General features: G+C 37.7%; 1 protein-coding gene and 1 non-coding gene across 2 annotated transcripts in view; both read right to left on the bottom strand.

The window, feature by feature from the left end:
* Positions 1 to 14747, bottom strand: part of POLA1 (DNA polymerase alpha 1, catalytic subunit) — a 291963-nt gene that overhangs the window by 240141 nt on the left and 37075 nt on the right. Inside the window, exons 17-24 of the mRNA XM_036840342.1 lie at positions 12731 to 12792; positions 11175 to 11264; positions 9126 to 9242; positions 7723 to 7898; positions 5481 to 5610; positions 4869 to 4988; positions 3295 to 3394; positions 1562 to 1686 (exon numbers count right to left, since the gene is read on the bottom strand). Coding sequence (XP_036696237.1) covers positions 1562 to 1686; positions 3295 to 3394; positions 4869 to 4988; positions 5481 to 5610; positions 7723 to 7898; positions 9126 to 9242; positions 11175 to 11264; positions 12731 to 12792 — 920 coding nt within the window. The remainder of the gene's footprint in view (positions 1 to 1561; positions 1687 to 3294; positions 3395 to 4868; positions 4989 to 5480; positions 5611 to 7722; positions 7899 to 9125; positions 9243 to 11174; positions 11265 to 12730; positions 12793 to 14747) is intronic.
* Positions 2192 to 2321, bottom strand: LOC118889333. The gene has a single exon (XR_005018473.1).

The raw sequence follows: 14747 nt of genomic DNA, 5'->3' as shown, positions 1-14747 counted from the left end.
CACAGCCAAAATAAAAAATAAATTAATTTAAAAGACAGCTACACACCAATAGCCCTTATGAATACAGAAAGAAACTCTTCAACAAAATACTAGCACATCAAATCCAGCGATATATAAAAAGCATTATACACCAAAGCCAAGTGGGATTTATCTCAGAGACACAGGTTGGCTCTACAATCAATATAACACATCATATTAAAAGAATAAAGAACAAAAACCGTATAGTCAACAGACGCAGAAACAGAAGCTGACAAAATCCAAAACTCTTTCATGATAAAAAAAAAAAAAAAAGCACTCAACAAACTACTGATACTGATGATATACTGATATGGCCTCATACTGATAAAGGCCAGCTATGGAAAACCCACAGTTAACATCATATTTACTGGTGAAAGACTAGATGCTTTCCCGTAATGTCAGGAACAAGACAAGGGTGTCTGCTCTTGCCACTTCTATTCAACTGTACTGGAGGTTCTAGCCAGGGCAGTTAAGCAAGAAAAGGAAATATAAGGCATCCAGATTGAAAAGAAAGAAATAAAACTATCTCTATTCACAGACAACATGATCCTATATATAGAAAATCCTAAGAAATCACAAACTATTACAACTAGTAAATGAATTCAGCAAAGTTGCAGGATACGAGATCAATATACAAAAAATCAGTCATATTTCTATACACTTGCAATGAACAATCCAAAAATGAAACTAAGAAAACAATTCCACTTACAATAGCACCAAAAATAATGAAATATTTAGGAATTAATTTAATAAAAGAAATGCAAGACTTGTACATTGAAAACTAGAAAACATCTTTGAAAGACATTAAAGACCTAAATAAATGGAAAGACTCGATTTTCACGGACTGGAAGACTTCACATTGTTAAGATGGCAACATTCCCCAAACCGACCCACAGATCTGATACAATCCCATCAAAATCCCAGCAGGCATTTTTGCATAAATTGACAACCTGATTTTAAAATACACAAAATGTAAGATATATCCCTACAATGGAATATTCAGCAATAAAAAGGAATGAAGTACTAATACACACTACAACACGAATGAATCTTGAAAACAATATGCTAAATGAAATAAGCCAGACACAAAAGGTCCCATATGACTCCATTTATATGAAATGTACAAAAATACACAAATCTAGAGGCAGAAAGATTAGTGGTTGCCTAGATCTGGAAGGGATGAAGGGATTGAGGGAGGTTACAGCTAAAAGGGATAGGGTATCTTTGGGGAATAGTGAAAATGTCCTAAAATTGATTGTAGTGAAGTTTGCAAACTCTGCAAATAAACTACCAGCCATTAAATCGCACACTTTAGATGGGTGAATTGCAGAGTACGTGAGTTACATCTCAATAAAGCTGTTAGATAAAAGACACAGAACCAGTCTGAGTCTCCTTCTACCCAACCCTCCCCCCTTTTTTGACCACTAAAAAAGGATATAGTGTTATCTTTTAAGAGGAAAAACTAGAACGCTGAGCCCTTTGGTTATCTTCCTTCTTTAAGCACTACTTTTAATCTCAACAGAGTTCCCAGTTGAATACAAACCTCTGTAACTTTCTGTGCCTCTGAAGCAACTCTTTGCACTGTTGTAAAACAAATGTTGAATTCCTGAATGATGGAAGGATACAAACTGTTGAAGTCCAGAAGCAAAATGAACTTATCATAAAAACCTGCAAGAAAAAAGCCCCATGTTACAAAAAGTCTTTTAAAAAAGTAGATTTGGCAAAACGCCATATTAGAAGTAATATATTATGAAACAATATACTATCCAGAGCTGTGAGGTAGACAAAAGGAAAAAAGGAGTCAACTACCACTCTGTAAAAATGACTTGGATTAGAGTGAAAAGTCAGGTCACAAAAGAAAAGGAAAGAAGAGATCCTGTCTCGCCTTGAAACCCCAGCAGTCGCCAAAGTATGCCATTATTATAGGCAAACACCTTCCCATATCAATTACTTTAGACAAGTGCCATATCCATTTCCAAAAAACGCTGTTAAATTCTCCTTCAAGAAAGCATTCCTTCCCACCTACCCTCCACACCCCCACTCCCCAAATGTTTCATGAGCTACACCAGTGAGTGGTTGTACATTTTTTTTACAATCACACCTTCAGGGAATAAAACAGGCAGCCCATTTACCTGTACACAAACTGCTAAGATCAGACAAGAGATGTACAAATAAATGTCAGCAGTGGAACGATCCACCCTTTTCACTTGGAAAGGATGAACAGAAAGCTACTATATTTCTCTAGGACATTTACAAAGAGTTATCTTCACCTTGAGAAGAAACTGAATAAAAATAAATGTCCACAATTAAGACAATAATAACAACAGCAAGCATATATTGATAGCTTACTCTGTGTCTGGTACTATTATTCCTTAAATCTCTGTGTGGTATTTTTCTTGCTGTCATTTTAAAGAAAAGGAAACTGAGGCTTACAGACGCTAAAACAGGCAGCCCAAGAGCACACAGCCAGAATTCAAGGCCAGATCTATCTAACACCAAAGGATGAGTGATCTGTCTCATTACAACTCACAATAAAATCACTTTTGTCAAAAATGTCTCCTACTCAGAGTTCAAGTTACTTGATAAAACTGACATTCATTTCTGCACAACAATGTGAATACAGTTAACAACACTACTGAACTACACTTAAAAATGGTTAAGATGATTTAAAAAAATTTTTTTAATCTTTTCTATCTCTGTTTACCACGAAACATCTTCTTTGCCATTCATGATTACAGGAAACAATTATTCTCTTGTTAAAGTTCAATTTGGTAGTTACTGCCTGTACTTTAACTTTGCTGTCCAATTGCACTGGCCCTCGCATGCTGGGCAGAGGCGGAGCCCAAGAGTAGATGTGAGGAGACAGAGGCGCTCCTACCACAGGACAAATAGGTTGGCAAACTACACAGAGCAAATCCTCCAACCTACCCCCTTTTTGTACCACTCATGAGCTAAGAATAGTGTTTTATATCTTTAAATGGTCAAAAAAAATTTTTAAAGACTATTTCAATGATACGTGAAAATTATACAAAATTTAAATTTCTATGTCCATAAATAAAGCTTTCTTGGAATACAGCAAAAAAAACACAAAAGATTCACATTAATTCCATGTTAGACTGGCAAACAAGATTTTCGCATGAACATAAGAAAATAAGGTCATTATGAAACCTATTCGCTAACCTACAAAACACAACTCAGGCCTTCTAGTTTCTCAAGCCTGGCTCTGCATTAAGTTCCTTAGCATCAGGGGCAAACTGAGCCGCTGCGTTGCCTTACCAACTTTGGGGTCCAATACCAAGCCTCCAGAATAAGCTGCCTTCTTACGTCCTTTTTTGTATTTACTGGTATCTCCATCAATGTCTTCATCTTCATCTCCCTAATATCAAATGGAAAGATAACTTCACCAGCCAGCAACTAATGGACCAATTTAGAAGGTTTATGATCCCCCCCCCCCGACCTTTCCAACTGCAGTACACAGTTCTATCTAACATTCTTTACTTTTAGTTAGTGGTCCTACCTCTGAGGAAAGACAGTTATTGTAATATTTTCATGAATCCTAATGAATGCCAAGCATGGTAGTTACCGAAACAAACACTATATCTGAGTTGATAAGTATGCAAATTCTACTTTAAAATATTTTTGAATTCACAGAACTTCACATTTTAAAATCAATGGACAGGGCTTCCCTGGTGGTGCAGTGGTTAAGAATAGAATCCGCCTGCCAATGCAGGGGACACGGGTTCGAGCCCTGGTCCAGGAAGATCCCACATGCCATGGAGCGACGAAGCCCGTGCACCACAACTACTGGGCCTGCACTCTAGAGCCCATGAGCCACAAGTACTGAAGCCCACGCACCACAACTACTGAAGCTTGCACACCTACAGCCCGTGCTCTGCAATAACAGAAGCCACCGCAATGAGAAGCCCATGCACCACAATGAAGAGTAGCCCCTGCTTGCCGCAACTAGAGAAAGCCCGCGTGCAGCAACGAAGACCCAACGCAGACAATAATAAACACATAAATAAATTTTTTAAAATAAAATCAATGGACACTAAAAATTCAACTATTCATATTATGTAAAATTTGAGATTCTAAGAGTCCTCTTAAATTCATTACTCTAACATTCATGATGTAAAAACAAAATATTTTATATAGATATTATCATTATTCTCATTATTAATATGGATACCTTAAAATAAGTATGTCCATATAGTGAAAATTCTTTCCCAAGTAGTTTATTAATAGCCAACATTCAATACCTCAGCAGACATCAAACTCCTATAAGTTAATACTTCCTTTACTAATTTTGATAATGTGCATAAAACAAGCAAATATAAGAACCTGAGTCATTTTAACATTAAACTCCCATTCTGAATCAATTACTATCAGTGCTGATAAAACAGTAGCTAAGTTTTACTTCCAGTGTGATGGAGGCCACTTCAGAAACCTGATTGTAGTGACCTTAATCCTACTAGAATATAAAAATGAAACAATGCAACACAAAAATAAAGGCTTATGGGTTCAAGGAAATAAATGGTTCAACTTGCATCTAAGTTTGGGTAGGGCTAACAAGGCAAAACACTTTCCAGGTATGGTCACCCATCAGAGAGGCCTAATGCCTCCCTCAAAGAATTTCATATTTCACAAATAATTTTTATCTGTATAGAGAAACGTAAAGAAGGAAATGACCACACAAAAACAACAGAACAAATGTGACACATTTTCTACAGGGAATTAATTATTTGGGGAGCAGATACTATCACAGCACAAAAAAAACCCAAAAAACAGCTACCTAGATAATAAAAGGGGGGGATAAGAAAAAGCAAAACACTATACAATTTTGGACCCACCGGTTTTTGCTGAGGCTTTCTGAAAATCTGCTTGTCAGGCACAATATAGTTGTTTTCATAAAATGCATGAAGCAACAAGAACTCATTACGCTCGGATCGTCCACCCATCAGCGTCCTAGACTGTTAAATAGAATTTTTTTTAAAAAACTTGAGCTCAAAACCAGAATAAACAAAAGCAACTTCGAGTTGCTAGATTTAATCATAGCACCTCCTTCAAAAATCACTCATCATAACAAGGGCTGCTTTAAAAAAAAAAAGGTGCTAAATTATTTCTAGCAGTTTCTTTAAGCATTATGGTTAAAAGGAGACAAAGAGCTTAAAATACTGACAACTTGGGCTATTTCTTTACTCCCAAATGGACCATTCCACAAATCAGACACATTCAGATGTCAGAGATGATCCTTATGTTCGTCCAAATTTCAACATACTGCACCTGGCTTTCCTCCCCTTCTCCCAAGCAGTTCTTCATTTTACAAAAGAAGCCCAGCTTTCAGAATACAAGTTACTTATTTTATAAGCATGCATTTAGACTCATTATCATATAACAACTACCCCCAGAAAACACTGGATCCAACAGGAAATGCTTTTTCCCCCTTTCTATGTTAAATTTACCATAATGTTCCCAGCGATGTTAGTGATCTGCAATGCTAATGGAAGAACATTTAGCTCACACATGATCTGCAGAATGAACCTGGCATCTTTCCAGGTGTGTTCCAACAGGTACAACAGATGAGAAGAGTCACTGTACAGAAAAGAAAGAATGAAACAGAATCAAGTAATTAAAAGAAACAATGATTATAATAACTTCATAAACTATCACAAAAAATTTTTGGTATAAGTTAACTTCAGAGCAACGGCACCTCGGCTTTGGAAACAATTTAAAATAAGGTCAGTATGAAATGAGGAATTCATTCATACCATTGGTCCCAATCAATGCCCTTCTCTAAAACACACAAAAAATCCCACAAAGATACAATCTGAAAACTCCCTAAATTCTTTCATTCATCCATCCATTAAATACGTATTACATACCCATTCCGTGCCAGGCATTGTTCTAGATGCTGGCTGTGACCAAAACAGACAAAAATTCCTGTCCTCATGGGGGAGACAGAATATAAATTAAAAATTTAATATGTGATATGTTATACAACACTAAGCGTTAAGAAGAAAAACTAAGAAGCAAAGGGAATATTAAATGTCAGGAGCACAGACAAATTTTAGTTAGGGAACTGAGAAAGAGTTCACTGAGAATAAAAACCTGCAGGAGGTGAGAGAGCAATCCTTGTGGATGGGTTATCTCTGAGAGAAGAACATTCCAGGCAGACAAAACAGCACATTCAAAGGCCCTGAGCTGAGCATAAATCTGGCAGTTCTAGTACCAAGAAGGAGACCAATGGCTGCAACAGAGAGAATGATGGAGAAAAGTAGAAGATAAGGACAGAGCTAACGGCAGAGAGACCCATTGTATAGGACCTTGTAAATCGAAATATGTACTTTGGTTTTTACTCTGCATGAAACAGAAAGTCATTAGGAGATTGTAAGCAGAGTGCCATATCTAACTTTAGCACGGTGACTCTGGTTCCTGGGTTGAGAACAGACAGCAAGGAGTCAAGGGCAAAAGCAAGGAGACCAGTGAGGAGGCTAATACAAGAAAGACCCAGTGACCCAGAAGAAAGAGGTTGGTGGCTTGGACCAGTGTGGGTCCAACAGAGGGGAAAAGAAGTGGTCAGATAGAGACATATTTTGAAGATGGAGCTGACAGGATTTCCCGATGCATGGAACATAAGATGTCAGAGAGAGGAATCATAGATGCCTCAGAGGTTCTGGGCTGAGGATGACTTTGGAGGTTTCCAGCGATACTGGAAAAATAAGAGGAACCTAGAGGAAAAGGTCAGGAGCTCAGTTTTGGAACAAGCTGAGTTGGAGGTTCATGTCAGACATTAAGTAGAACAGGCAGGTGGAGACATGAGTCTGGAATTCAGGGAAGAGAGGTCTAAGCTGAGGATATGCTGGCGGGAGGCATCGGCACCCATGTGGTATTGAAATTCCTGCGACTCAACGAGATCACCCAGGGAGGGAGCGCAGTCAGAAAGAGAAGCAGTCTGAGGACTTGGGAGGAACAGGCAGAAAAGAACGAGAAGTGGCCAGAGGGGTAGGAGAAATTTTAAGAAATAATCAAGCACAAAGTTTCTGTTACGCAAAATGAGTAAGTTCTGGAAATCTAATGTACAGCAACGTGGCTACAGTTAACAATACTGTATCGTATACTTGAAATCTCCTAAGAGGGGTAAATCTAAAGTGTCCTCACCACAAATAAAAAAACGAAAAAAAAAGAAAAGAAAAAAATAGTGATCGTGTGAGGTGATGAATAGGTTAATTAGCTTGATTGTGAGGATTATTTCACAATGTATATCAAACATCAAGTTGTACCTTAAATAAAATACAATTTTTATTTGTCAATTTGACCTCAACAAGGCTGGAAAAAAGAAATAATCAGCAATATCTCCAAATAATTGAATGACTTCTCAGATTTTATATTTCCAAAATATTTGCATTAATTTCTGAATTAATGAATTAAGGGCAGAAACCTAAATATCACATCAATTTCCAAACTGCTCTCAGGAAGCATCAAGATGGTGTTAAATGAGGGAGATATTATGATAAAATTAGAATAATTCAAAAAGCAAAATAATTCAAATTACTCAAGTAATGGAGATGGTGATGCTGACATGAAGAGAGACAATTTCCCCTTCATAACACCATAGGCTCCTGTCCCTCCAGCCTAAGGATGATTCTGGTGTCTTGCTGTTGTTAATTTCAAGACAGACAAATTCTGAAGCATGCAGGATCATACCTGTACATATTTCGTACATTTTCCATTGGGATTACAACCCTTTCAGTTTTCAGAATCTGTTGAACAAGTTCAGACAAATGGTAGCTTTTACAACGAATCAATTCCTTTGCTGAAATTTCCACATCACAGATCATTCGGCCACAGGTAGCATTTCTTTCACCAAATCCACTCCTGCCCTACAAGGGGAGGACAAAAAGCAAATCCCATGGAAGAACAGACACTGAGAACATTTCATTCTAACTTGCTTTGAGGCTAGTCCCAAAATTATAATGATGAAACTCTCATTCTTCCATTCATGCATTCATTCAGTCATCAATCAAATATTTTTGAACACTGACTACATATCTGACACTGTTCCAGGCACTCAGAATATAGGGATATAGCGGTGAGCAAAACAGAAAAGATTCCTGATCTCAACTGAAATATACAATAAAAAAAAAAGAAATTATATAGTTTTAGGAGATCATTAAGTACATGGAAAAGAGAAAATAGAACAGGGTGAGGGGAACAAGGAATTTGGGGGGACTACATCTTAAATACGGTGATCACATAGACCTCACTGAGAAGATGCCATATAAAGAACCCTGAAGGGGCTAAGGAGTTAGCAAAGCAAGTGTTTGGACGAAGTGTTAATAACAACTCTATCGCCATAAAGATATGAATAGGAAAAGAAGCAAGAGCACTGGCCCCCAACTCCAAACTGTAGCAGCAGAATCCTCTGGAGAGCATTATAAAGGTACAGAGTCCTAAGTTCTCTGATGAGGCAGCATGCCGTTTTACTGATAGGCTTTAACTAAAATAAGATTTCAAGCGCTGAGCACTGTCAGGTTTAGGAAATGAAGGTGCTTCATCCAAAACCACCTCAACCTCCCTTCAGTGAAGCAAGCAGGTAGAATGAGAAGTGACAAGCTTTACAAGAGTCAGACGGGGCCTGGGTTCAAAATTTTAGTTCTTCCCTTTACTAGCTCTAAGATCTTGAACAAGTTCTGCCACCCCTGTGAGAATGTGCAATAAACCTGGAGCTGCTGTGAGACAGAATGAACACAGAAGGCATGCTGCCCGTTGCCTTCTTACATACTCTGTGTCTGCTCCCCTCCCCCAACCCCCGTTCCTCCTTCCCATCTCCTTCCTTAACGAGAACCCGCAACTCTGCTCTTAGGGATGCCCAAGTGGAGCTAACAAACATGTGCTGTCTCTAGATTCTAAGAGCTGATTTTTAAAACTACCAGTGGTTTTTACCAATAAAATGCTGAATTGAAAGGAAAAGGTGTTTAGTGCCAAAGTTAAAATGTCCTATCATAAGGCAACAGATTCCTAGTCAAAGAAGCACAGGGTACCCCCTGGTAGCTACTTCATATAAAGAAGCCAAACAGAGAAGTTAAGATTTTGAAAATTATTATTACCCCAAGCTTTGGCATGTTGGATCGCTTCAGCCGACCTATCTTGGACCAGTAAGGAACTTTGCACACATTAATTCTCTGCAGTAGCACTTCCAGTTCAAACCCATAAATATTATGACCCTAGTCAGAAAAAGAAGGCAGCCAATAACATTATAAGAAACGCAAATTAGAGGATTTATCTTCATATGCATAGAATTTCTTTGCCCTTTCTTTTTCTGGTCTCTAATTGAAGGCATCATGAGCTTACCTCCGATTGGGGTCCTTTCTTCTTCAGGAATTTATTCATCAGCAGCATTCATTAGCCTTGACATTAACAAGGCTGCTAAGCAGATTGCTGGAATAAACTTTATTTTATCCTAATTGATGCAAAGTTCATATGATGTCTTTTAATTTGCAACTCATGCTTCACAGTCTCATGCAAATTTTAATGTCCCATACTTTTTAGGTGATCAGTTAAAGCTGTATTCAAACAATTTCATCTTACTTCCTTAAAAAACCAAGAACCCAGCTATGTTGCGTGACAGTTTACATAGACTTCTTAGAAAACGGAGGAAGTGCATCTAGTTTCTTCCTAAAGAATTGAGTTCAAACACTACTGATTTAGACTCTTAATCAATGTGCAACTAAATAAACATATACTATCACTCCATACTTCAAATAAGAAATTTGCTAAAAACATGGAAACAAAACTATCCCGAGTAAAAAAATCTCAAAAATATTACCAAATTTTCCATGTCTGTAATGATAATTCCCATCATGTGAATTATGTTTATTCTAGTAAGTTAAACTAGATGAAGTTTAAAATAAATTAATAAACAGATTTACTTGTCACTAATTTTAATTAAAAATATATACCACTATATATTTATGGCAAGTTTGTCTATTAAACTAAGAGACCCAAAGGACATGAGGAAGTCTCATTTCCAAATTATCATGCCTGGGATTAGGGACTCAAACCCATGTCAGGATTCTCTCTTATTTCCGTTTGGATTTCTCACAAAGTCTTGGCTCTTACACCCTAGAGCAGGCCAGCTACCCTAGACTCCAAGATATCTCGTTGGGGTCCAAGAGAGAGACTACTAGTGGAGATTGGGTGAGGGCCTGGTGCTGAGCCAGAGCACCACAGGAGGGCACTGTGGATAGAATCTTCCCAGCACTTTCAAGATGGCTCCTGAAATACTGTAAGGGAAGTGGGTGCAGAGACACTGGTAACAACCTACAGGCTCTCAGTACTGTGGCTACACCATCTTCCAGAGAGGTGTCCAAGAGCAAAAACGAACACAGAAATATACGGCAAACATTTTTCACAAGGCTTCAATGTAACCAAATTACCGATATTACACTTAAAATATAGGTATTTATATGCTACTTCCCTCCAAAAAACCCAAAAGCACAAAATAATTTGATTGGTCCGCTAACCCAGAAAAAAGACAAAAGGAAGAACTCCTTGAAAGGAGTCTACAAACTAAGGAAGGCTAGAGGAAACACAAAGCAAAATGTTGCTTTAGGACTCTTCGGAACTGTGGCAAAGACAACTCAATGAATTATTACCTCTTACTATTTAGTAGGAGCATATTCAGTCATCAAGAGAAAAAAAGACTCCTAGCCACGAGCTCCCAAAGGAATATGTCAGAGATCCACTGAGCTCATAAAATTAAAATACTTACGCTTTGGGGATACGCACCAAACCAAGGGAATTCACTCCTGTGACATTATACTGCTGGGCCACTAAGCCAAAATTTTAGAGCTATTAACAGTTGACATGAGTTGACTTACTTCTGGGCTGCTCTCTAACTGTAAATAACAGGAGTATCCTAAACTTCAACAGTAATTCATGAGTTGCTTTTCTGTTAGAGGGGAAAAAAAAGTATCTTGTAGTAGGTTGGGGTTTTTTCTCCTTTCTGTTAGGAAAATTATAGCAATTCCCACCAGTCCACAGGGTTACTTCACTCTGAAAAGATTCTCCACTGCTCAAAAAGTACCAATCAAGTCACATTGAAAAGAACTATGGAATGAAGATCTTCCCCACAACATGGTCAAACATCTACTCACCACAATGATATCAGGATCAATTTTGTGAATTTTTGCAAGGAAAAAACCTAGCAGTGTTCTTTCTGTTGCAGCAACCTCAACCTTCACATTCTGTTAGATAAAAACATACCAGTCACTTATCTTTACTCTCAACTACTACACCTTGGCTCCTTGTTCAAGCAGGATAAGATTTCTTAGGGTTAAAAGAAACCATCCATTTCAAAATTAAATGCAGCAATGAAATTCCTGATTCTAGATTTCACAGTAATAGTTGCACAAAATCTCTGAGGAGCTCATTCAAGTAATAATGAAGCAAAATTTTAAGCGCTGAGCACTATCGAGTGCAGAAATGTCCCTCCATAGGGACACGCTTGTGTATCTGGACACATTTTACAGCATCTGAATCAGAGTACCTATCAAAAACATTACTTACTTTCCTATATAATCCCTGGTAGACTTTGTTGTTTATGTATTTAACACATAAAGAGGTCCCAAGGACTGTATAAACTAATCTCAAATAGTGTTGTAAAAACCCATAAATAAGAAACTAGACTAAAAACAAACATACATGTAAGAATTAAGTTAAGTGTCTTAAATAAAACCTAACCTATCTACACACAAAAGGCGTCCACTTGGATTACTCAATATAAATCAGGTATTCAAAAGATCCACTCTTATTAAGACTCTTAAAATGAAGTTGATGGCTATGTTTTCTACAACTAGCTCAGGTTTAAAAAGTATCAGTTTGACTCTAATGGAATTTTCCAAGGTCATTTTACTTACTAATTCAGGGCACTTCACAAATAATAGCCTGATCCAATAGTACCCCCAGACTACTGGACTTCTCAAACCAACTTAAAGTAAGTGGAACCTGATAAGGTTGCTAACTTTTAATTCTGGCAAGTGAAGACATTAAAAAAAATTTTTTTAAACCTACACATTTACCAACCCAGGCATTTCATAAAAGAAAAAACATACTCTCCAAAAATAAAATTCTTCATATTGAATACGTTTACTTTTATGAAAAACTCACATTATACTACTCCCCACCCCCATTTTTATTAAGGACTCGTGAAAACTTCTTCATGGAGTATACTGGGAGTTTAGAGATCACTGATCAATTATAGCCAGCCCTCATCAACCTTCCCAATATATGTCACCTTTAATATCCACAGCATTCTCAACTTCTCTTGACTTCCTTCAAGTTAGCGGGGTGGGGGTGGGGTGGGCTTTAGCCAGTACTTTCCCAAAACAGTAATCATGTGATCATGCAATTTTGGAAAAGCTTCCAATTAAGTTATCTGAAGGAGGGTTTGAGACCACCCATCTATTAATAAAGTGTCGAATCCCATTATTTCCAGGTGGTGAAACATTTAAACATTGTTAAATAACGTTTCTAGTTTTAAACTTCTAATACATTTTTAATGGGTTAATGCCACAGTCCAATCTAACAAGAATAGATCTAATAAATTAACATATAAAATAGCGTATTTCTACTAATCCACAGCATTCTCCTTTTCTCTTTTTAAACAAATATATATTTCATATTTAAAAGGAATAAACAGTGAGTTCTTTACCTTTTCCTTAATGCCTTCTTTAAAATCATATGGAAAAATACAATCCTTTGGTTTAGACACAACTGTAAAAAGGAAGAAAATAAAGATTCCAACACCCATCTTAGTCCAATTTCAAGTACACATACACTGCAAGTTTCTGAATGGAAACCATCTTAAATATAAATAAATTCCCCTTGATCTCTAAATAGCTGCCAAAACAAACTACATATCCTAAAATTCATATGGAACCACAAAAGACCCTGAAGAGCCAGGGCAATCTTGAAAAAGAAGAACAAAGCAGGAGGCATCACACTCCCTGATTTCAAACTATATTACAAAGCTACAGTAATCAAAACGGTATGATGTTGGCATAAAAATAGACATACAGAGAGCCCAGAAATAAACCCATACATAACATGGTCGATTAATTTATGACAAAGGAACCAAGAATATACAATGGAGAAACAAGAGTCTCTACAAAAAATGATGTTGGGAAAACTGGACAACCACACGCAGAAGAATAAAACTGGACCATTATCTTACACCATACACAAAAAACTAACTCAAAATGGATTAAAAACTTGAACATACTGGTGGCGCAGTGGTTAAGAATATGCCTGCCAATGCAGGGGACACGGGTTCGAGCCCTGGTCCAGGAAGATCCCACATGCCGCAGAGCAACAAAGCCCATGTGCCACAACTACTGAGCCTGTGCTCTAGAGTCCGTGAGCCACAACTACTGAGCCCACATGCCACAACTACTGAAGCCCGCATGCCTAGAGCCCGTGCTCTGCAACAAGAGAAGCCACCGCAATGAGAAGTGCGTGCACCGCAACGAAGAGTAGCCCCCGCTCGCCGCAACTAGAGAAAGCCCGCACGCAGCAAGGAAGACCCAACACAGCCAACGATAAATAAATAAATAAAAATAAATTTATTTAAAAAAAAAAAACAAACCTGAACATAAGATCGGAAACCATAAAACTCCTAGAAGAGGGACTTCCCGGTGGTCCAGTGGTTAAGACTCCATGCTCTCAGTGCAGGGGGCACGGGTCCAATCCCTGGTCAGGAACTAAGATCCTGCATGCCGTATGGCACGCCCCCCGCCCCCCAAAAAAAAGAAAAAAAAGAAAAACAACTCCTAGAAGAAGACGTAGGCAGTAAGCTCCTTGACATCAGTCTTGGCAATGACTTTTTGGATTTGACGCCAAAACCAAAGGCATCAAAAGCAAAAATAAACAAGTGGGACTACACCAAAGTATAAAGTTCTGCACAGCAAAGGAAACCATCGACAAAATGAAAAGGCAACCTACTGAATGGGAGAAAATATTTGCAAATCATATATCTGATAAAGCATTAATATCCAACATATATATATTTTTTAATTCATACAATAAAAACAAACAACCTGATTAAAAAATGGGCAGAGGAGCTGAATAGACATTTTTCTAAAGACATACAGAAGGCCACCAGGTACAGGAAAGGGTACTGAACATCACAAATCATCAGAGAAATGCAAAACCACAATGAGATATTACCCACACCTGCTAGAATGGTTATTATCAAAAAGAGAAGAGATTAAAAAGTGTTGGTTGGAGAGGATGGAGAGAAAAGGGAAACCTTGAGCACAGTTGGTGAGAATGTAAACTGGTACAGTCATGGAACAGTCATGGAATTTCCTCAAAAACTTAAAAATAGAACCATATAATCCAGCAATTCCACTTCTGGGTATTTATCTGAAGAAAATGAAAACAGTAACTCGAAAACATTAACTCGCCATTTGCGATAACAAAGATGGATCTAGAGGGCATTATGCTAAGAGAAATAAGGCAGAGAAAGACAAATATGAAAGACAGTATGATCTCACTTACATGTGGAATAAAAAAAACAGAAAAGAAAATGAAAAAAATGAGCTCACAGATACAGACAACAGACGGTGATTGCGGGGGCGGTGCACGAAATGGGTGAAGGGGGTAAAAAGGTACAAACTTCTAGTTATAAAACAAATAAGCCTTGGGTATGTAATGTACAGCATGGTGAC

This window comes from Balaenoptera musculus, chromosome X, assembly GCF_009873245.2.
Source record: "Balaenoptera musculus isolate JJ_BM4_2016_0621 chromosome X, mBalMus1.pri.v3, whole genome shotgun sequence".
Classification (NCBI taxonomy): Eukaryota; Metazoa; Chordata; class Mammalia; order Artiodactyla; family Balaenopteridae; genus Balaenoptera; species Balaenoptera musculus.
The sequence above is the reverse complement of the archived record's forward strand: the minus strand, read 5'-3'. Positions and strand labels throughout refer to the sequence as shown.